At 57.9% G+C, this 19,462-nt stretch overlaps 3 protein-coding genes across 8 annotated transcripts in view; 2 read left to right on the plus strand and 1 right to left on the minus strand.

Annotated features, from left to right (window-relative positions):
* The window catches only part of CCDC13 (coiled-coil domain containing 13), a 51,192-nt gene extending 49,955 nt beyond the window's left edge, over nt 1–1,237 (plus strand). Inside the window, exons 17-18 of one of the 2 annotated variants that reach the window (XR_004425439.1) lie at nt 62–174; nt 853–1,237. The gene's annotated coding sequence lies outside the window, so the exon portion shown is untranslated. Of the gene's footprint in view, nt 1–61 lie in introns of both variants that reach the window. The other variant, XR_004425438.1, reaches the window with a different exon arrangement.
* A 160-nt stretch (nt 1,238–1,397) lies between these two features.
* On the plus strand, nt 1,398–11,760 carry HHATL (hedgehog acyltransferase like). 5 transcript variants are annotated; one of them, XM_033132000.1, is made up of 13 exons: nt 2,711–2,741; nt 3,346–3,409; nt 3,453–3,464; nt 3,798–3,865; nt 4,381–4,494; nt 4,627–4,821; nt 5,171–5,380; nt 5,909–6,080; nt 6,497–6,641; nt 6,764–6,799; nt 10,504–10,705; nt 11,108–11,249; nt 11,435–11,760. In XM_033132000.1, the coding sequence occupies exons 1-13, from the start codon at nt 2,727–2,729 to the stop codon at nt 11,557–11,559; spliced, it is 1,500 nt and encodes a 499-aa protein (XP_032987891.1). In that variant the 5' UTR covers nt 2,711–2,726; the 3' UTR covers nt 11,560–11,760. The 5 variants fall into 5 exon arrangements, 4 of the variants coding, with proteins under 4 accessions (XP_032987889.1, XP_032987890.1, XP_032987891.1 ...); XM_033132001.1 differs by lacking the exon at nt 2,711–2,741 and adding an exon at nt 3,059–3,079; XM_033131998.1 differs by lacking the exon at nt 2,711–2,741 and adding an exon at nt 1,398–1,621 and having other exon boundaries at nt 3,346–3,464.
* Nucleotides 11,761–11,906: 146 nt separating this feature from the next.
* Nucleotides 11,907–18,693, minus strand: KLHL40 (kelch like family member 40). The gene is made up of 6 exons (XM_033131997.1): nt 17,453–18,693; nt 16,007–16,167; nt 15,572–15,679; nt 15,282–15,467; nt 13,310–13,456; nt 11,907–12,443 (listed from the first exon to the last, which is right to left on the minus strand). The coding sequence occupies exons 1-6, from the start codon at nt 18,605–18,607 to the stop codon at nt 12,332–12,334; spliced, it is 1,869 nt and encodes a 622-aa protein (XP_032987888.1). The 5' UTR covers nt 18,608–18,693; the 3' UTR covers nt 11,907–12,331.
* Nucleotides 18,694–19,462: the final 769 nt, after the last annotated feature.

The raw sequence follows: 19,462 nt of genomic DNA on the forward strand, positions 1-19,462 counted from the left end.
CTCCTGGTCCATCAGTTTCCTTGTCTATCAACTGGGGATAATGGTAACATCTTCCCTACAGGTTGTGGTGAAATTAAAGAGTTGATTCGTGTCCAGCCTGAGAACCGTGTCTGGCTGCTGGGATTAACTTACTCCTCTTCAACCAACCACTGACTACCTCAGCACTCTGCTCAGGTGTCCCCCCCACCCCAGTCTAGGATGCCCCCCTGAACTCCCACGGGCACCCCTCCCCGATGCTGGCCTCCTCCAGTGCCCGCGAGCCCGACTGCAACCCTCACCAGCCCCTGCACTGGGCAATAACCCTGACCCTGGGCTTCTCAGGGTCAGGAACCAGCGACGCAGGCCTCCGTCATTCTGTGGGGCGTGTGTGCTGGGGCCTCCTTGCTTCTTCCTCTGGGCCAGCGTGTCTGCAGGCTTGGCCCAGTGGGAGGGTAGGGGTCTGTCTCCCCTCCCCAGGCCTTGCTCAGGCCCTGGAAGTGACCCTGCGGGGGGTGGGGGAGCAGCCCCTTGTTCCCCCAGTTGTACCTGAGCCTATGACTGGGGCTGGGATGAGCAGGGGTTCCAGGGCCTGTCCTGTGACTGTTACAGTCACACAGCTCCTTGTAATCCCAGACCCCAAGCCCTGGCTCCCCCCACACAGTGAACAGTCCCCTCCCAATCCCAAAGGGGACTATCAGAGGTTCCTCTCCTCTCAGAGGTGGCTTCAGCATACCCATCCCCATCAGATAGGCTGGGCTAAGGCCTTCACTGCCCCTTCCCAGAGTGAGGGCCCTGATCCCCACCCTCCCCCCTCCCCCAGAGGAGTCCCAGTTGGTTAGGGACACTGTTCTCTGCTTCCACCCTGCCATCAAGAGGATGCCATTCCAAGTACCTATTCAAGCCTGGCTAAGTAACGCTGCTAGCACCACTTCATCTGGGCGGCACCCCAGGGGAGAAGGCTGGAATATGCGAGCCCCCTCAGCGACATGCCAGTTCCAATCCCACTAGGCAAGCCAGCCCTTCTCTAGGCACTGATGAAATGGCCGGGGGCTAGATGGTCTGCCCTGGGATAGACCTCGGGAGTTCACGCGTAAAGCTGCAGGATAGAGTCCATGGAGCTGAATGTGTGTGTGTGTGTGTGTGTGTGTGTGTGTGTGTGTGTGGCAGGGGCAGGACTCACAAGCCTAGGGAGACCAGCAGGGACCACCTGGAAGGCTTCCTGGAAGAGGGGAGTCCTGGCGAGCAGTGAGAGGGAGACACAGGCTCAGTGGACCAGGGAGGCAGGTTGGAGTGAGGCCCAGGTGTCCCTGTCCGGCCACTGGCCACCCCTTCCCGCACCCTACCCCACCCTCCTCCAGGATCCTCCCTGCAGCTCCCTGTGGCCAGCAGCTCTGCAGCACTCAGCTCCGCTCCACTCTGCTCAGCTCCGCTCCAGGAAGGCCACCTCCTCCCTGCCCTCCTCCTCCCCCTTCTCCTGCTGTCACCACTCACCGCTCTAGCCTCGAGGGGGTGGGGACCCCAGGGCTGGACACACCCCACCGTGGCCCCAGAACCCAGCTGTTCGGACGGACACACGGTCGGACGCAAGACCCAGGAGCCCCGAGGTGGGCAGTGTGCCAGGGTCCCTCACAGCCTCCTCAAGGTCAGTGCCAGCTGGGGATGCAGCCACTCTGGGGTCCTTGAGACCTTCGGAGCCTGTCCCAGGCTCCTCGTCCCAGACCTCAGGCCCCAAAGCAGACTTTTACCCCAGGTGTATCTGAGGCAGGCAGGACCAGGGGGTAGGGGGAACCCCTGTGTCCACAAGCTGGCCCAGGTCTGGGGGTCTGTTGGGAGAGGTCCCAGGCTGGGGGCCGGCCCTAGCCCTGCTCACAGAGGCCTCACTGGGGACACCCCGCACCGGCCATGGGGAGCTAAAATTGGAAAGTGGCGAGTGGGAGGCAGCTGACAAAGCTATTTCGCGGGCTCTTCACCGTGCTCCGGTTTCAAGCTCCTGCTCCATTAACCTGATCCTCGGGGCCTCCCTACCCCCACCGCACCAATGAGGAGGTGCCTCAGCCCTCAGGCTGGCAGTGCAAAATCAGGCCCGGCAGCCCCCTGGTGTTGTCGGGGCAGTGGACGATCTTCTCTGATCTGCGACTCCAGCGAGGCTCACGGAGAACACTCGATCCTGTCCCGGTTTCACTGTGTGACCTTGACAGGTCCCTGACCCTCTCTGGTCCATGACCCCTCCATCTATGTAATAAGGAGAATGCTGACTGGGGGGGCCCAGGACAGCTGTTTTCAGAGTTGGTGAGGGAGATTTGGGAGAAGATCTAGGGTGGGAGACAGAACCATGCCAGCTACCTACTTCTTGGCTCAGCCCAGCCTGAGAGGGCGCCGAGACGTGTCCCTCCCTTTAATTTGGGTCCTGGGTCTGTTACCCATGGGACCCTTGGGAAGGTCCAAGGCCAGGCTGGAGCTAGATGGGAAGGGAATAGGTGCTAGCTGAGGTCGCAGGGATAGCCCAGCAGAACTCCTGGGGATGAGCTAGGCCCCATAGGAGGGAGTGGCTAGGCTTGGCCTGAGCCTGATACCGGTCAGCACCTTGGACAGCAGCCAGCACCCTCCCTGGTGCCCTCCTGGCCCCACTCCCGCTACCCCAGGGCACCTCTTCAAATAGCACAGCCTCCAGCTAGCATCCAGGGCTGAATACACAGAGCACTGAGTGAGTGGAGCGGTGTGGCCGCGGACACAGGCGGGGACCAGGGATGTGGCAGGCTGGGGTACTGGGGCGGGTTGGGGCGATGGGGGTCAGGGAAAGGCTGGAGGCTGAGTGAGAGGGACGGAGGCTTGGTGCTGTGGGCCGGACCTGGGGAGGTCATGGAAAGTAAAGTGGCTCAGAAGGGTGTGGGAATTAGAGAAAGGGGGCAGGGAGGGGTGGGGCTTTGTCAGGAGCTGAGGGAGGCTTACTGAGGGGGATGGGGACCCTGAAGGCCGGAAATGTGATTGAGGTGACACAGATGGGGTTTCTCCACATGAAGGGCATCTGAGGCCTTGGCAGGAGCAATTTAAGCAGGGGGTGGGGACCAGTCTACCCGCAGGGTCTGAGGAGTAAATGAAGGTGAGGAAGGCGGGCTAAGAGTAGAGATTATGCTTTTAAGAGCTTCAGTGGGAAAGGTGGGAGTTAGAGCAACAGTTAGGACGGGGCCAGATGTTGGGGGACCTGGGAGGAGTTGGGGATGAAGGCAGAATGATGACATGAGACTCCAAAGGGGCAACAGGGGCAGTCTCAAGAATGGGGTCCTCACTACCTCAGTGGGAGACCACGAGGTGGGACTAGGCAGAACTGGGAGTCAGCAGTGCCCTCACCCAGTCTGTTTCCCCCAGCCCCATCCAGGCTATGGGCATCAAGACAGCGCTGCCCACGGCGGAGCTGGGCCTATACTCCTTGGTGCTGAGTGGGGCCCTGGCCTATGCTGGCCGGGGCCTCCTTGAGGCTTCACAAGGTAACAGCTGGGCCCCTGGGCAGGGCGGTGGGACACTTCTTCTCCTAGGGGCCTCAGAGTTAACCAACAAGCAAGGCCAGAAACTTAGAGGCTGCAGACCCAGCTCAGGCCCGGAGCCCGGGCTGAGCCAGGTGTCACAGAGAGGCACAGATGCAGAACCACAGAGAGAAGAGAGAAACACTCAGACACTTAGGGAGGACTGGCCCCAGACACACAGTGAGACCCAGAGAGTGGCAGAGGCAGAGAGAGACCCAGGGTGGGGGTCAGCCTCATCTAAGGGCAGCATGGGGGTGTGAAGGGGCCCCTCCCCCTGAGGCCACACTCTGTCCTCAGATGGGGTCCACAGGAAGGCCTTCCGGGAGTCTGTGCAACCCGGCTGGGAATACATTGGTCGGAAGATGGTAGGTCCTCCGGGGGTCCCTGACTAGGGTACACGACCCCTGGCATATCTCTCCAAACCCAAGCCCTTCCCGACTCTCCCCTATTCCAGATGTCCCTGTAACAGAGGGCTCACAATAGGGAGGGTCTCTGGCACCTTCAGTTTCTCTACTGGCCCATCCTGTGTGTCCTCCTGGACCCTGTCCCAGATCCTGCTCATTTAGTAAATAAATCGAGACGTGTCTTAGCAGGGGCCATCAACACCATGCTTTCCTGGGAATAGTGCAGTAATGGTGGAACGTCAGGCAATGTGCTGAGTAGAGGGGGAGCTTGGAGGGGTAGGGCAGCCCACACGGAGCCCCTCATGCCTCTCTCCCTCCCTGCTACTTCCCTCAGAGGGGGAGGCAGGGCCCCCCAGCCATGGCTCTCCTCTAATGCATAAGAAGACTATGGGGGCTGGAACGGTGCCGGCACTCTGAGCAGCCCGAGTGCCAGCCCACCTGCCCCCGCCCACCTAAACCTCCTGGGCCTGCCCCAGGATGTGGCTGACTTCGAGTGGGTGATGTGGTTCACCTCCTTCCGCAATGTCATCATCTTCGCCCTCTCCGGACACGTGCTGTTTGCTAAACTCTGCACGATGGTGGCCCCCCAGGTGAGCACGACCTGAGACACCCCCGCCTTCCTGGCCAGCTCTGCCTCGGCTACAGGGGTTGCAGGGAATCCATGCCGGGGTCCCACCTCGGTGTGTGTGGATAGGTAACCGAGGCTTTCTCCTTGTCCGCAGCTCCGCTCCTGGGTGTATGCTGTGTACGGGGCCCTGGCCGTCATGGGCACGATGGGCCCGTGGTACCTGCTGCTGCTGCTTGGGCACTGTGTCAGCCACTATGTGGCCTCACTCTTGGGTCAGCCCTGGCTCTGTCTCGGCCTTGGCATGGCCAGCCTTGCCTCCTTCAAGCTGGACCCTCTAATCTCCTGGCAGGTGTGCACTGGGGAGGGGTAAGGGTGGAGGGTGCAGGGACAGGACTCCAAACCTCTCACCCCATCCAAAGCCCTTACCTCCCGAGTCTCTCCAAGCATTTCCTTCACTTCCCTGGCTATCTCCAAGCCTTTGACCCACAAGGCGGTCACCTGCATCACAGCAGGGACACGTCCAGCTCATTCCCTGCTCTATCCCAGCACTTAACATGCATTTGCCCTGAATGGCCAATGGTGACTGGCTCTGGCAGAGATGAAGGGGCAGGAGCAGGCTGGGCCCCTGTGGGAGGCTGGTGGATGTCCCAGAGACAAGGGGCACCTGGTGAGCCGGCGGCCTGTTCTCTCCCATCCAGAACGGGTTTGTAACAGGCACTTTTGATCTTCAAGAGGTGCTGTTTCAAGGGGGCAGCGGTTTCACAGTGCTGCGTTGCACCAGCTTTGCACTGGAAAACTGTGCCCACCCTGATCGCCGCTACTCCCTAGTTGACCTGCTCAAGTACAACTTCTACCTGCCTTTCTTCTTCTTCGGGCCCATCATGACCTTTGATCGCTTCCACGCCCAGGTGAGGGGACAACCTGTGGGCTCCCAGAGCAAGGCTGGCTTTCCCTCTTCAGACAGGGGCTGCTGTCTCCGATAGGACTCCCAGGGCAGGCTGTATCCCCATCCTCAGGCACGACCCCCGGATGAAGTCATGATTCCCTTCCTCTGACCCCAGGGCATTTCCCACCTCAGACACGGGTCACAGGATGGAGACGCATCTCCTCCCTCAGACAGGACTCTCCTCCTGCTCGAATGGGGCTCGCAAGATAGGCCCCTGTGGGAGGCTGGTGGATGTCCCAGAGACAAGGGGCACCTGGTGAGCCGGCGGCCTGTTCTCTCCCATCCAGAACGGGTTTGTAACAGGCACTTTTGTAACAGTCTGCCCTGGCAGGCTGTGAACCCTCCTCAGACACCAGAGTGGCCTGTGTTTCCACCCTCAGGCAACCAGTCTCCCCTCACCCTCAGATCCCCAGGCAGTTGGTGAGTCGCCATTCAGATAGAGCCCCTCTGGCAGGGCTTGCCTCACCCTCAGACACTTGGTACCCACCAGGTGAGCCAGGTGGAGCCGGTGAGGCGGGAGGGTGAGCTGTGGAACATCCAGGCCCAGGCGGGCCTCAGCGTGGTGAGCATCGTGGCCGTGGACATCTTCTTTCACTTCTTCTACATCCTCACCATTCCCAGTGACCTCAAGTTCGCCAGCCGCCTCCCGGACAGCGCCCTCGGTGAGTGTGTGGGGTCTAAAGAAGGCACAGGGACGGGGCCACCCCCCCCAGAAAGGCAGACTTTCTGTGTCCCCAAGGCTTCATGGCTGGGGAAGCTGACGGCCCGAGGTGACACAGAACCTATCCAAGGGGGCGGGAGTTGGACTTAGTCTTTGAAAGGAGTGGAACTTGTCCTGCGAGGCCTGAGCCATATTGGATAGAACCCTCCCCACTTCACTGGGGCCATGGGCTGCTCTTCCTGGAGTGGCCAGGGCCTAGGAAATGGGGGCGGGATCTCTGTGGGGGCGGTCCAGGCTCAAGGACCTCCCCCAGGACCTGGGGAGATTGTGGGAAGGGGAGGGCCAGCTTCAGCGCCTCCCCCAGATTCCGAGGTCTGGGGAGGGGAGGCCCAGGCAATGACAACAAGCTGTCCCCAGCTGGCCTAGCCTACTCAAACCTGGTGTATGACTGGGTGAAAGCAGCGGTTCTCTTTGGCGTCGTCAACACCGTGGCACGCCTCGACCACTTGGACCCACCCCAGCCTCCCAAGTGCATCACAGCGCTCTACGTCTTTGCGGAAACGTGAGTGGGGCTGGGGAGGCGGAGGACACGACCCTGGGATCCCCGCCTCCCCTCAGCCTCTTCCCCACCATGCGCTGGAGCCGTTCCCGCCTGATTCACACCCATCTGCCCTCCTCCCACAGGCACTTTGACCGGGGCATCAATGACTGGCTTTGCAAGTGAGTTGGGGTGAGGTGGGGAGATGGTGACAGCCATAGTGCCAGGTGTCTGAGCTGGGCAGTGCAGAGATTGGTCTGCGTTTTAAAAGATCATTACTGGGCCAGAGGAAGCAAGGAGGGCAGTGAGGAGGTCGTTGCAGAGGTCTAGGTGACAGACATGTAGGTTTGGACTTGGATGGGGGCCTGGGAGTGAGAGAAATTTTAGTCAGAGTAGAGACACAGAGCAGGCAGCCTGGACAGGACTTGGTCATGGACTGGGGGTATCAGGAAGGAAAGGGAGGCGACTCCCAGATTCCTATCTACAGCCTGGGAGGATGGCGGGAAGGTTTCCAGAAAGGGGTTTCATTTGAAAAAAATGTCTGGTTGGAATCTGGGAGACATCCTTGTGGAGGTTCAGGGAGGTGGTTGGGTCCGAGGGTCTGGGGTTCAGAGAAGCCTGGAGCGCTGACAGAACTCTGAGCACTGTGGCTGTGGGTGGTCTTTAGGCCGTGGGAATAGACGAGTCCCAGGGAGACAGACAGAGTAAGGAGAGATGAAAAAGGATAGCCAAGATTGGGCCTGGGAGAGCTCTGGTTGCGGGGAGGAGTAAGAGCCGGCAGAAAGGACTGAAAGGAGTGGTCACAGGAGCAGGAGAAAAGTCCAGGCTCTGTGACATCCTGGCACTGAGAGAAGACCATCCAGGCAACGGGGTCAGATGCTGCTGGGATCCAGGAAGCTAGAAACTGAGCGTAGTGTTGGTGGAGTGGAGGTGTTCAGCCTTTCACTGAGAGGCAGGGGCAGGCGAGAAAACTGAGGAACAGTGAGGGGATTCCTGTGTGGACAACTGGAAGAAGCCTGGTGCTGCAGGGGAAGGCAGAGGCGTGGCTGAAGAAATCGTGGGGTGTTTTAAAGACAGGGAATAGTGGAACGTGCTTGGGTTCTGAGGGCAATTATTCTGTAGAGAGGAAGAAGTTGGTGGTGCAGGAGAGAGGGGTGATTGGTGGAGTGAGGTCCCCGAGGAGAGGGGAGGACAGGGGGACAGGGAGGCCTGGCTTCGGGATGGGGAGGGGGACGAGAAGCCAGTGTGAGGCACGAGGGTGGCAGGTTAGTGTAGAGGGTGAGGGATTTCACCTGAAGGCCTTGGTGTTCTCCACAAAAGAGGAGGCTGGGAGATGCAGGGTTGGGGGCATGGAGGGAGGTGGCATCTGTGTATCCCTCCTGCCTGGATCCCCCTCACACCCACTCATACTTGGCAAGGGCAGATAAGGGCAGAGTAACCACTACAGAGCATGGGAGAAGCTGACCAGACGAAACTTGGCATTGAGAGCCCCAGTGGGATGGGAGGTAGTGGATTTATGGACTCTAATATGTGAAGGTGTGAGATTTTAGCCATCAGCGCTTAGCTCCTTGGGTGCAGGTGAGGAGAAAGTGGGTGGTTGGGCTCTCCCAGATGGGTAAGGAGGAAGAAGTGAGGAATAAGGGGTGTTAGCTTATTTATAATGACTCACTGAATATAAACCTGTTAAGGGGGGTGGCAAAGAGAGGAGGGGGGTCACAAGATGAAGAAGGGTGGGTGTCAATGAAATTGGAGAACTGGAGCTGGGGGACCAGGTCAGGAGGGGCTGGGTGAAGAATAGAAACTAGGAGTGAATGAAATTTCAAGTGGTGACACAGTTGGGGTGTGGCCAGGGCAGTGGGTGGCTAAGGTGGAGTGAAGAAGAAACCATTGGAAATGAGGACGTCAAGGACAGGACTCAATGGATCTTCTACTGAATTTATTTAACAAATATTTATTAAGCACCTACTATGTGCCAGGCACTGTTCTAGGCACTGGGGAAACAGCAGTGAACATGGCAAAGACCCTGAACTCATGGAGCTTACAGTCTAGTGGGGAGAAACAGACCATAAACAGGTAAACAAACACATAAATAAGATAATTTTAGAGAGTGGTAAGCGTTATGAAAAAAAAAAAAATAGTACAATAGGATAGGGGCTGACTACAGGATTGAAGCTTCTTTAGTTGGCATCTGGTCCAGCCTGTGAGATGAGACTTGCGTGATAAGGGGATGTGGGGAAGAGAATGCGAGCTAGAGGGAACAAGTACAAAGGCCTTGAGGCAGGAACCAGTTCTGTGTGTCTCAGGGACAGAAAGGCCAATCAGGCCAAAGCATAGTGAATGAGGGTAAGAATGGTGGGTGATGAGGCCAGGGAGACAGGCAGAAACCAGACGAGGGGGGATCTTCTGGCCATAGTAAGGAAGTTGTGTTTATTCTAATTGTAACAGGGAGATATTCGGGGAGGGTTTGATTGTGGAAATGATGTGATCCAAGTTACACTCTTAAAAGATGCCACGACCATGTTTCCCCGAAAATAAGACCTAGCCGGACAATCAGCTCTAATGCGTCTTTTGGAGCAAAAATTAATATAAGACCTGGTCTTATTTTACTATAATATAAGACCAGGTCTTATATAATATCATATATTATATATTTTTATATATATTTATATTTATATATAATTATATATATATTTATTATATATATAAAATTATAATATATAAAATATATCATATCATATAGTATCATATAATATATAATATCATATAAGACTTGGTCTTATATTAATATTTTTTTAAAGATTTTTTTATTGGGGAAGGGGAAAAGGACATTATTGGGGAACAGTGTGTACTTCCGGGACTTTTCCAAGTCAAGTTGTTGTCCTTTCAATCTTAGTTGTGGAGGGTGCAGCTCAGCTCCAGGTCCAGTTGCCGTTGCTAGTTGTAGGGGGTGCAGCCCACCATCCCTTGGGGGAGTCGAACCGGCAACTTTGTGGTTGAGAGCCCACGATCCAACCCACTGAGCCATCTGGCCACCCAGGAGCTGAGCGACAGCTCCTTGACTTCCTTCTAGTTGCGGAGGGTGTAGCGCACTGGCCCATGTGGGAATCGAACCGGCAGCCCCGTTGCCCAGAGCTCACGCTCTAACCAAGTGAGCCACCCATCCGCCCCTTATATTCATTTTTGTCCCGAAAGATGCATTAGAGCTGATTGTCCAGCTAGGTCTTATTTTCGGGGAAACACTATGGCTGCTGTGAAGAACAGAAGGTAGGGGGCAAAGGCAGAGGCAGGGAGATGACTTAAGGGACTTGTACCAATCTCGGTGAGAGGAGAGGGCGGCCTGGGCTAGGATGGTGGTAGTGGAGGTAACGAGCAGTGCTCAGCTCTGAGTGGAGCCCACAGGATTTGCTAGATTGGATGTGGGTGGACAGGGGAATTGAGAATCCAAGATGACGCCACGGCTTCTGGCCTACAACCGAATGGATGGCAGTATCCATTAACTGAGATGGGGATGAGTGGGTTTGGGCGGGGATGGGGGAGTCAGTCATTCACGCGAGACATCTGGTGACAGTTGGATATATGAGTCGGGAGAGGGGCTGGGCTAAAGACACAGATTTGGGGCTTATCAGCACAGAGAGATTTCAAAGTCTGGGTCTGGATCAGATCACTTGGGAATGGAATGAACACAGCTAGAGCAGATACAGAGCTCCAGGCTGAGCCTCCACAGTTTGCAGTTGGGTAGAGGAAGAGCAGCCACCTGAGGTCAGGAACGTTGCACGTGCCCGGATGACAGAGTTGAGGGGGGCTGCCCCTGTTGTGTATCTTTTGCCCATTTCCTACCTGCCCTTTCCCACACTGCCACCGGTCCCTTCTCCTGCCTTTCCCACAGGTACGTGTATGACCACATTGGTGGGGAGCACTCCGCGGTGATCCCAGAGCTGGTGGCCACAGTGGCCACATTTGCCGTCACCACTCTGTGGCTTGGGCCTTGTGACATTGTCTACCTGTGGTCAATCCTTAATTGCTTTGGCCTCAACTTTGAGCTCTGGGTACAGAAGTTGGCAGAGTGGGGGCCCCTAGCACGAATTGAGGTGAGCAGGGAAGATCTAGGGCTAGGGGTGGCTGGGTCACTGGAGGGGGTGGCACTGCTGCTCTCTGGAGGCTTCCAGCCACACTTGGCCCCCAGTCCTGAACTTTCTCACCACCACCCTCCTGGTTGTCAGGACAATGGCTCACCCTGTGGATATCTGGCCCTCCCTACCTTCTGTGGGGTGTGGGACACCCAGGCTTAGCTGCTGTGTTGGTCAGGCCCTGCCCTCTCTCCAGACCTCAGTTTCCCCATCTTTAACAATGAGAGAGAGCTGACCTGGGACTCTCAGAGACAGGCGTAACCCCAGGACCTGCGTGGCCATGTGGGCAAGGCCTGTGACCGACAACGTCCTCTTTCCCCTGGGCCTCTTGCTGCACTGCTAATACTTTCCTGAACTGGGCAGGCCTCTCTGTCGGAGCAGATGTCCCGGAGGGTCCGGGCCGTCTTTGGGGCCATGAACTTCTGGGCTATCATCATGTACAACCTTGTAAGCCTGAACAGCCTTGAGTTCACAGAGCTGGTCGCCCGACGCCTGCTACTCACAGGTAAGGGACAGGAGGGTGGGGATACAGAATAGACCAGGCATCCCCCTCGAAGACTGTGACCTTCTGAAATGCCCCACCCCACCCCAATTCCCCAGAGACTCAGCCGGGAGGGCCAATCAAATGGGAAGCGAAGAGTCACTGAGGGGGGTGTCACTCCCAGCCATCATGACCTCTTCCCTGTACAGGGTTCCCCCAGACCACACTGGCCGTTCTATTTGTCACCTACTGTGGTGTCCAGCTGGTGAAGGAGCGAGAGCGAACCCTGGCGCTAGAGGAGGAACAGAAGCAGGACAAAGAGAAGCCGGAATAGGTGGGAGGGGGGAGCAGGAGGGACGCTGCTCAGCTATTTTTGGGCCTCGGCCCAGGCCAGGCCACATGAGGCCCAACCAATAGAATAAAAGACTTTTCTACCACAGTTTCGCTGTTCCCTGCCCTTTCCCCCAGCAGGTTCCTGGCTCCTTGTCTGTGCTGGGTGAGGAGCTGGAGGTTCTGGGCCTCAGAGAGAGGGGTCGGGCTCTTGGCACACAGAGTGTGCAGGAGACACCCCTGTGGAGGGCAGAGACCACCCTGGGTGACCCAACAGCTGAACATTGAAGCCCCGAATCTTCAAACTAGCTGGTCACTGACTCTTGGAGCACCCGATTCCAGATCCTGAGCTGCTTGCGTGGAAGGCACTTTATTCTTCTTACAGAAAGAGACTCATCTGTGCTGCAAGGAGCACTTGATGGAGATACTTCCCATCTGACAGGCAAGGACTGAGTCCTGTGGGAAATTGACTGGCACATACAGCCAGGCTGGGGCTGGGCCAGGATGCAGCCTGGAACACCTCCCTGTGGTTCTGGTCACCGACCGAAGAACTTGGGGGATATGGCGACACCGGAGAAGCCCAAAGCTCCTCGTCCCTGCCCCAAGGCTAAAACTGGGCCGCTGTCACCTTCCCTGGCTGAAGCAGCCACGCGGGCATCACAGCAGATCCAGGTGGACTCTGGCCTCTCCCAGCCTCCTGCCTGGAGCTCCCAGAAGGCACAGCCTGCGTTGGCCGCAGAATGGGAGGGGTGCTTAGTTCAGGACCGCTGGTCTGGTCACATCTTGGTCAGGCGCAGCACGTTGAGCCGCACAGGTAGGAAGGTGGCGCCTGTGGCGTAGGCAATCTCCCGCAGGACGCCCTCCCACTTCTTCTCATCCTCATTATATCTGGGGATGGGAGCAGGTGGGACAGCGGCAAGGACCTTGGTCAGCAGAGTTCAGAGTGGGACCCAGCAGGGGGGGTCGGCTGGGTGCTAAGCCCACCCTTGAGGAGTGCCCCCAACCAGCCCTAGACCCATCTCCAGGAAGGTCTGCTCCTGGAGAATTCCCGTGCTCTGGGAAAGGGGGCCCCTACAAGGCCCACCCCTAGAGAACACCCACCGCCGCACCCCAGAAGGGCCACCTCCCTCTAGGAAGGTCCCCCCAACCCCCTTCTCTTGAGAATTTCCCTGCCCAGCACTCCAGGAAGCCCCCCCAGTCCCCACTTTCCCAGCAGCACTGCTCCCTGCAGGCTGCCTGCAGCAGCAGGGTAACGGAAGTTTCAGGAGATGTCCTAGGTGGCCCAAACCTCTTCCGTCCATCCCCAGGACAGACCAGCCATGGAGAAAGCAAGAGCTCTGCGAAGCTGGGGTCCAGCTACTTCTCAATCCTGGCTCCAGCTCTCCCCTGCCCAGAGCAAGCATCCAGGAGGGAGGGGAAAGGAAAGGCCTGGCTGCCTCTTCAGGGCCCCTCTACTCCTGGGGTCTGTTTCCATGGGTCTGTGCCCTCAACTTGGGGTCAGATCCCGACTGTGACACTGTTAAGGTCCCACAGTCGGGCGTGGTACCAGGTGTGCAAACCCAGACTTTCCCAACCAAACTGGAGAGAACCAGGGCTGAGCAGGCTTTGTCTGCTGTCCCCTCCCCACAGGACTCCCCGAACGGGGCCAGCTCTGCCCTCAGATGAGCCAGCCAGGTGCCTCAGTGCCCGGCCGCGGTGCTGTAGGCCATCAGCCTTTCTCATGATTCCCCTCACTGCCCTGGGGCCGGGCTTACCTCCAGATGTCGTTGAGCTCTGTGGGGACCAACTCCCCGGACTCCGTCTCCAGTGTGGCAAAGCCGCCGAGGGCATAGAGGGTGCCTGCCAGGCTGACCAGGCTGAGTGAGCTGCGCTCCTGTGGGAAGGCCTCAAAGGGCGCCCACCTGGGGGGATGGGGGGTGAGGAGGTGCATCACCAGGGGGCCTCAGCCAGCCCAGTGACTGTCCCGCCCCAGTGCCCACAGCTTCAGCTGCACCCGTTTGAAATCCGAATCCCAGGCTACCAGCACACCTTCGGTTTCCTGACCCTGTCGGGCGGGAATGCCTGCCGGGTGCCCCAGCCTGGATTTGAGTGTCCCAACCCTGTTCCTCTCCCCCTTCCCTCTGGTCTTCACTTCCTTCCCCATTCTTTTACACATCCCACTTCCCTTCACTGTCCCTTTGTCAGTCCATCCAACCTGCCCCTGAAACCCACTGTGGATCTCCCTAGTGTCCCTCCTGCACTCCTGACCTAACTCCCCGCTTGCTCCCGCAGGAACCATTAACCCTGACCTCTTACACTCCTGCCCTGTCCCTCTTTTCCCTTCGTAGTCTAATTACTCTCAAAGTGTCTTCACTTCCCTCCCCTGGCTCCTGAAGTTGGGCCTTCATCCCCACCCTCCAAAACTGCTCTCGGGACCCCAACCACCACAGGGCTTTGAAGTCCAGGCCCATCACACACACCTCTGCTGATGTGACTTTCTTCACCCCCCACGTCCCCAGTCTCAGCTCCTCCGACTCCTTCCTGTAAAATGCACCTGCCCCCACCATCCCTCAGGGCTTGGGCCTCAGCTTCTTCCATTGCACCCTCTCTCCTGAGGGTGCTTGTCCGTCTCCTTCCAGCTCAGCCCTCTCTATGCCCTGGTGGCATCCTCCTGGACACCCCCAAGCACCTCAAATCCACGTGTCCTAACTGAATCCTCACTTTTCCTACCTAACCCCAATGGTTCGCCAATAAATGACTTCACACTCAAAAGCATCCACTTGTTCCCCAGGACAGCCTACCGATTGCTAACTCCTGTTTCTTCTATCTCCTAAACTCTTGCTACTAAAAATGCATGGATCAACAGTGTCAGCAGCACCTGAGGTTGTTAGAAATACACTCTGAGGCCCCTCCCCAGACCTGCAAATCACAATCTGCATTTGAACATCATCTCCAGGAGATCGGTGTGCACGTTACACTGTGAGAAGCCCTGACCTACATCTTTTTCCCGTGCATCCCCTGTGCCCCTCCCTCCCTGTACCCCCATCTCCAGGCCACCATCACCTCTTGCTATAAAGCTGCACCCCTGCCTCCTGGGAAATTCCTAATGTCTTCTCTATATCAGCTGTCACGAGGCGTCTTAGTAAAACACAGATGTGAGCTTAAAACCCATCAGAGACATTTCAGTGTCCTTGGGATAAAGTCCCTGCTTCCAGCCTCTCCAGGCCCAATATGTCCCCTCCCCTCCTCCCTTCACCCACTGCAGTCCATCAACCTGAGCAATGGCCTTTCCTCCAATGGGCCTGCCTTTTCCTCCTAACTGCCTTGGCACCAACTTTCCTTTGCTTGGGGCCTCATTCCCCACCCCCTCTTTTGCTGGCTGAGTACAACTGGTCCTCAGTTTGGTCTCTGCTGGGTCCCTAGTACCAGACCAGGGCCTGGTATGAGTCTCTGAGCGAGGAACCTGGCATCTTCTATCCCACTCCTGGGCGCTGTCTCCTGCAGACCACGCTGACCATGATCCTTGTCCCACCTCACTACTGATCAGGGAAGAGGGGCTATTTCTGTGCTGAACAAGCTCAACTATGAAAACCCAAGACAGGGGCCAGGGTTTCTGCAGGGTCAACACAGAGAGGGCTGCCGTAGGCCCAAAGCTACACAGCCAGGCAGTGACAGTTTCAGTGATGCCCTTGGTCCCTGACTGTCCTGCTTGGGGAGGGAGAGGCAGAGGGAGGCAAGCAGCCGTACTTGTTGTCTGTGATGCTGTACACCTCGGCTGAACTGGTCAGTCCTGTGTCTGTGACCCCAGCGGCCACAAAAATGCGACCATCATGGACGGCGGCCCCGAAGAGTGATCGGGCAGTCTGCATGGGGGCCAGCTCCTTCCACTCGAACTTCTTAGGGTCATAGACACACATCTTATTCAGGCACTTCCTGTGGGGTGGGGGGCAGTGAGTGAGAGGGAGGAGACAGGAACAGAGCCACCCCTCCCTTGGCGCAGCCCCTGCTGCTGCACTTAATCCAGGCCTGAGCCTCACCTGTCGCTGCCTTTGCCGCCAATGACGTAGACAAGGTCCATGTGGGAGAGCACCGTGTGGCCGTACACGGCATAAGGCAGTGGGTCCGATTCGCCCCATTTAAACGACCTGGAGGAGAGGGGAGTAGGGCGAACGCCCGGCTCAGGCGCGCGCTCAGTCCAGGTCTCTGATTCACCCACCCACCCGACACCTATTCGGGGTGGTGCACACGATACATTACCGGAACACCCCAGACCTCTCACTTCCTTGCTCCCATCCCACCTGCCCACCCCCCTGCCCCGCAGCTACCCAACCCCGCCTCCGCCCCAAACTCCGCGCTCTAGTTCGCCCGCCGCACCCGGCGGTCAAGGACTAGTCCCTGCCTCCAGGCCTCCAGGCTCCCGCCCGTATCCTCAACCCCGCCCCCGGGGCGGACCCCCCCCCCCCTAAGCTCACAGCCTGTCGTAGCACATGACCGAGTCCAGGCTGCGCTCGCCGTCCTTGAGCTCCCGGCCGCCGACCACATAGATGGAGTTGAGAGCCTCTCCCAGGCCGAAGAGGCAGCGCGGCGAGGGCAGCGGCGGCATTCCGAGCCATTCTGAGTCCAGGTGGTCAAACTGTGGGCCGGGCATCGATCCAGTCAGCTACTGCCCTCCCACGCCCCCAGCCCTAGCCCCGGCTCAGCCTCATTTGGTCACCCTAAGTCATAGAGGAGACCGCGCCTCCAGGTAGGGCCAGCGCAGCTTGGAGGCGGTTTCTGAAGACAGTGCCCCTCCTCTCATCAGGCTGAGAACAGCAGAGCGAACCCCTCTCCCCATCCCCTCCCACCCCACACAGGTAGGTGCCCAGAGATCACCATTATAGCGCTTCCCCTGTGCAAGTCCCTGAGGCCCGCCTGCCCCTGTTGCCACCCCACCCCACCCCACTCTACCTTACCGCACAGGAAACCCAAATACAGCTTTGCTATTCACCCCTTAAAATCTCAGTTTATGTCTGCGGCCCAGTCCACCTGGGCAGTCTAATAATAACGATACAAGTGCTCATCTTTTTGGAAAGTTTTCTGAGGGTCCAGCACTTTATAACCACTATTTATCCTTCAAGAAAACCTTATCAAGAAGGAAGAATAATATCCCCATTTACAAATGGAGGCCCAGAGAGAATAAACAATGTGCCCACGACGTGCCTGGGCTGGTAATCAGTGACTGCACCCACCACCACCCCAGCTTAACCCTGGCACCAGGCTGCCCCTCACCCCTCTCACTCTCGGTCAGGCCTCACTGAGCACACCAGTCGCCAGGCTCATACCCATCTCTGTGGCTTGCTCACCATTTCCCAACCAGATATACCACCACCCAAAGTCTCCAAATTCCACCCAAGTGGCAAGGCTCCAAGAACCCATCTGTGCCCTCTGAGATCCCACAGTCATGTTACAACTTGGACTGGGCACCCCATTTTACTTGTCCTTCCTGGGCCTCAGTTTATTCATCTGTACAATGGAAGGACTAGGTAGGATGGTCCCTTTGTCTGGGATACTCTGTTCCACACTTCAGTTCTGGCCTCATGCAAAGGCCCTGGCTAGGATTCCCTACACTGACCTTGCTCGTTCTTCTCGCCTGACCCCAACCCTCGTGCAGAGCTAGGGACCCCCCCAAGGTATCAGACCATCCTGGGGCTAACATCCTTCTGAAACGGAGACAACAAAGTTACGCAGCTCATTGTGCGTGGCCTACGACTGTCTTCAACCTTCAGGCAGTGGCTGTCAATGGCCCTCCCTGGTCTACATCTCACCCTCGACCTATGACATTCCCCAACAAGTACACACAGGCCTCTCCCGGGCCCCAAGGCTGACCCCAGTTGCCAGCACCCAGCACTGGCTGCCCCCTCCCAGGGCGGGCCAGGCACCTGCAAGAAGTAAGCACTCATGGGGTCCTCTTTGTTGTCCTCGTTGAAGAAGAGGCCCCCAGCCACGAAGATCTGGTTCTCCTTGGTCACCAGGCTGACGTGGTTCTTGGGGATCTGGGTGGACAGGGAGGCACAGTAGCACTCATTGGCTGCGGGATCATAGGCCACCGCGCCCTCCTCACTGATCATGAAGATGAGGTCCTGCAGGAACATGCCAAAGCGCAGAGTGTCGTTGAGGATGCCCGGTAGGACACGCTCGGCCTCCTCGTCCTCCTCTGCCTTGGCTTCGCCTGCGCCCTTGTCCGCCGCCTTGACGCCGGCTCCCTCCTTCCCGGCTTTCTTCTTCTTGCGCAGCACCGTGAGGCGGCCCTCGTGTGCATCCTTCACCATCTGCACCTTGCGCAGCAACTCGGGCTGGCCCCGCACGAGAGGGTGGCGCTCCACGCGGCTCTCCAGGAAGGCGCGCGGCAGCAGGCGGCAGCGCACGCTCTCGAAGACAGTGGGCAGCGCGCGCTGGCGCTCGGCTTGTGCCTCAGTGTCGCCGCTGCCCGCCCATCGCATCACCGCCTCGAACACGGCCTCCTCCTTCTCCACGTTGAGGCCGTCGCTGGAGATGATGGCGATGAGCTCGTCGGCCGACAGCCCGAGGAAGTCGGCGTCACGCGACACGAGCGAGAAGCGCGCGCAGATGAAGTCGCGGGCGGCCACGGCCAGGCGCGCGCAGTCGAGCAGGAGCCCGAGGCGGAAGATAGCGAGGCAGTTGGAGAGACACAGGCGCTTCTGCAGGAAGGACACGCAGATGGTGAAGATGGATGGGATCTGGAAGCGGTGAGCGGTGGCGAACAAATCCTGCACGGTCGCTTCGTCCAGTGAGATCTCCGATGTATACAGGTAGTGCAGCACCTGGGCCACAACGTCCGGGTTCACCTCCTCCAGGCGCAGCTCGCCCGCGCCCTCTGGCTCAGCCAGGAAGCGGGCCCGGAAGTAGGGGCTGCAGGCGGCCAGCACCAGGCGGTGGCACGGGAACTCGCGCTCACCCACCCGAACGACACAGTCAAGGAACTTGCCGTGGTCCAGCATGTCCTTGAGCCCCTCCTGCAGGAGCGTCTGCTGGTACAACCGCTGCTCCTCTGCTTGTTCCAAGCCCAGCGCCATGGTGGGGGGCCTAGGGTGCAGCCACAGTGACCGGGGCCTCCTCTCCGGACTCCCTGCGTGCTCAGTCTACGCAGCTGTCTTCGTGGGGCTATATATAGAGGTGGACCTGGCCCTGTAAGGCGAGCTGCCTGGCTTCCTGCACATGACGCAGAGGGGACAGCTGGGCAGAGGCCCCCTCCTAGAGCAGCATTGACTCAGCTCCAGGGGCTCATGGGACGGGATTGGGGTGTCTGGGCCCTCCCGGAAAGATGAGGGCTTCGCTGCTTCATTTCTAAATGGAGCACAGCATGGCAGTGCCCCTCCGGGAGGGGATGACGCAAGCTCTGCCCCTTAGTTCAGGGAGGGGCAAGTATTGGAGTCCCACTTCCTGGTCTCCCTTACTTCATACCTTCGGGGCCTTTCTGTCCAGTTGCCTCTATCTTCCTTCCTGGAGTATGTCTTACTCCAGCCACCGTTGGATACAGTGCTTGGGTTTTGTGCTCAGTAAACTTGAGCGTGCCATTCTCTCACTGGGGACCTTGTTGTCCCACCTTTAAAATGGGAAGATCTTCTCCCCGGCTCTGAGACCCTCCTTGGACTGTGTAAGAAAGCAAGAAGGTGCCTTAGATAAACAAGATCACCAGTCTCTTGTGGAGCCTGGGGCAGTTCAGATCACTCTGTTGAGCCTCAGTTTACCTTCCTACCCAACGAGGTGGTGAAGTTAGACTGAGGGCCTCAGCTCAGTTCGGCTGAGATTCAGAAGCACGGAGGTTCTATATTCCTGGGAGCACACAGTCACAGGGTTTTAACATTGTGAGGTGTCAGACACGCTAGAAAATTAATTTCCTAGAATTCGACTATTCTAGGCTTTTAAAC

The sequence above is a fragment of the Rhinolophus ferrumequinum genome, chromosome 17 (assembly GCF_004115265.2).
Source record: "Rhinolophus ferrumequinum isolate MPI-CBG mRhiFer1 chromosome 17, mRhiFer1_v1.p, whole genome shotgun sequence".
NCBI lineage: Eukaryota > Metazoa > Chordata > Mammalia > Chiroptera > Rhinolophidae > Rhinolophus > Rhinolophus ferrumequinum.

Coding starts and splice junctions, on each gene's coding strand:
- KLHL40 (XM_033131997.1), bottom strand. CDS start 18,607: ATGGCGCTGGGCTTGGAACAAGCAGAGGAGCAGCGGTTGTACCAGCAG. Junction 16,168..17,452: donor TGAGTGCTTACTTCTTGCAG/GTGCCTGGCCCG, acceptor CCCGGCCCACAG/TTTGACCACCTGGACTCAGA. Junction 13,457..15,281: donor TACAGCATCACAGACAACAA/GTACGGCTGCTT, acceptor CCATCCCCCCAG/GTGGGCGCCCTTTGAGGCCT.
- HHATL (XM_033131998.1), top strand. CDS start 3,359: ATGGGCATCAAGACAGCGCTGCCCACGGCGGAGCTGGGCCTATACTCC. Junction 6,642..6,763: donor CTCTACGTCTTTGCGGAAAC/GTGAGTGGGGCT, acceptor CTCCTCCCACAG/GCACTTTGACCGGGGCATCA. Junction 11,250..11,434: donor CCGACGCCTGCTACTCACAG/GTAAGGGACAGG, acceptor TTCCCTGTACAG/GGTTCCCCCAGACCACACTG.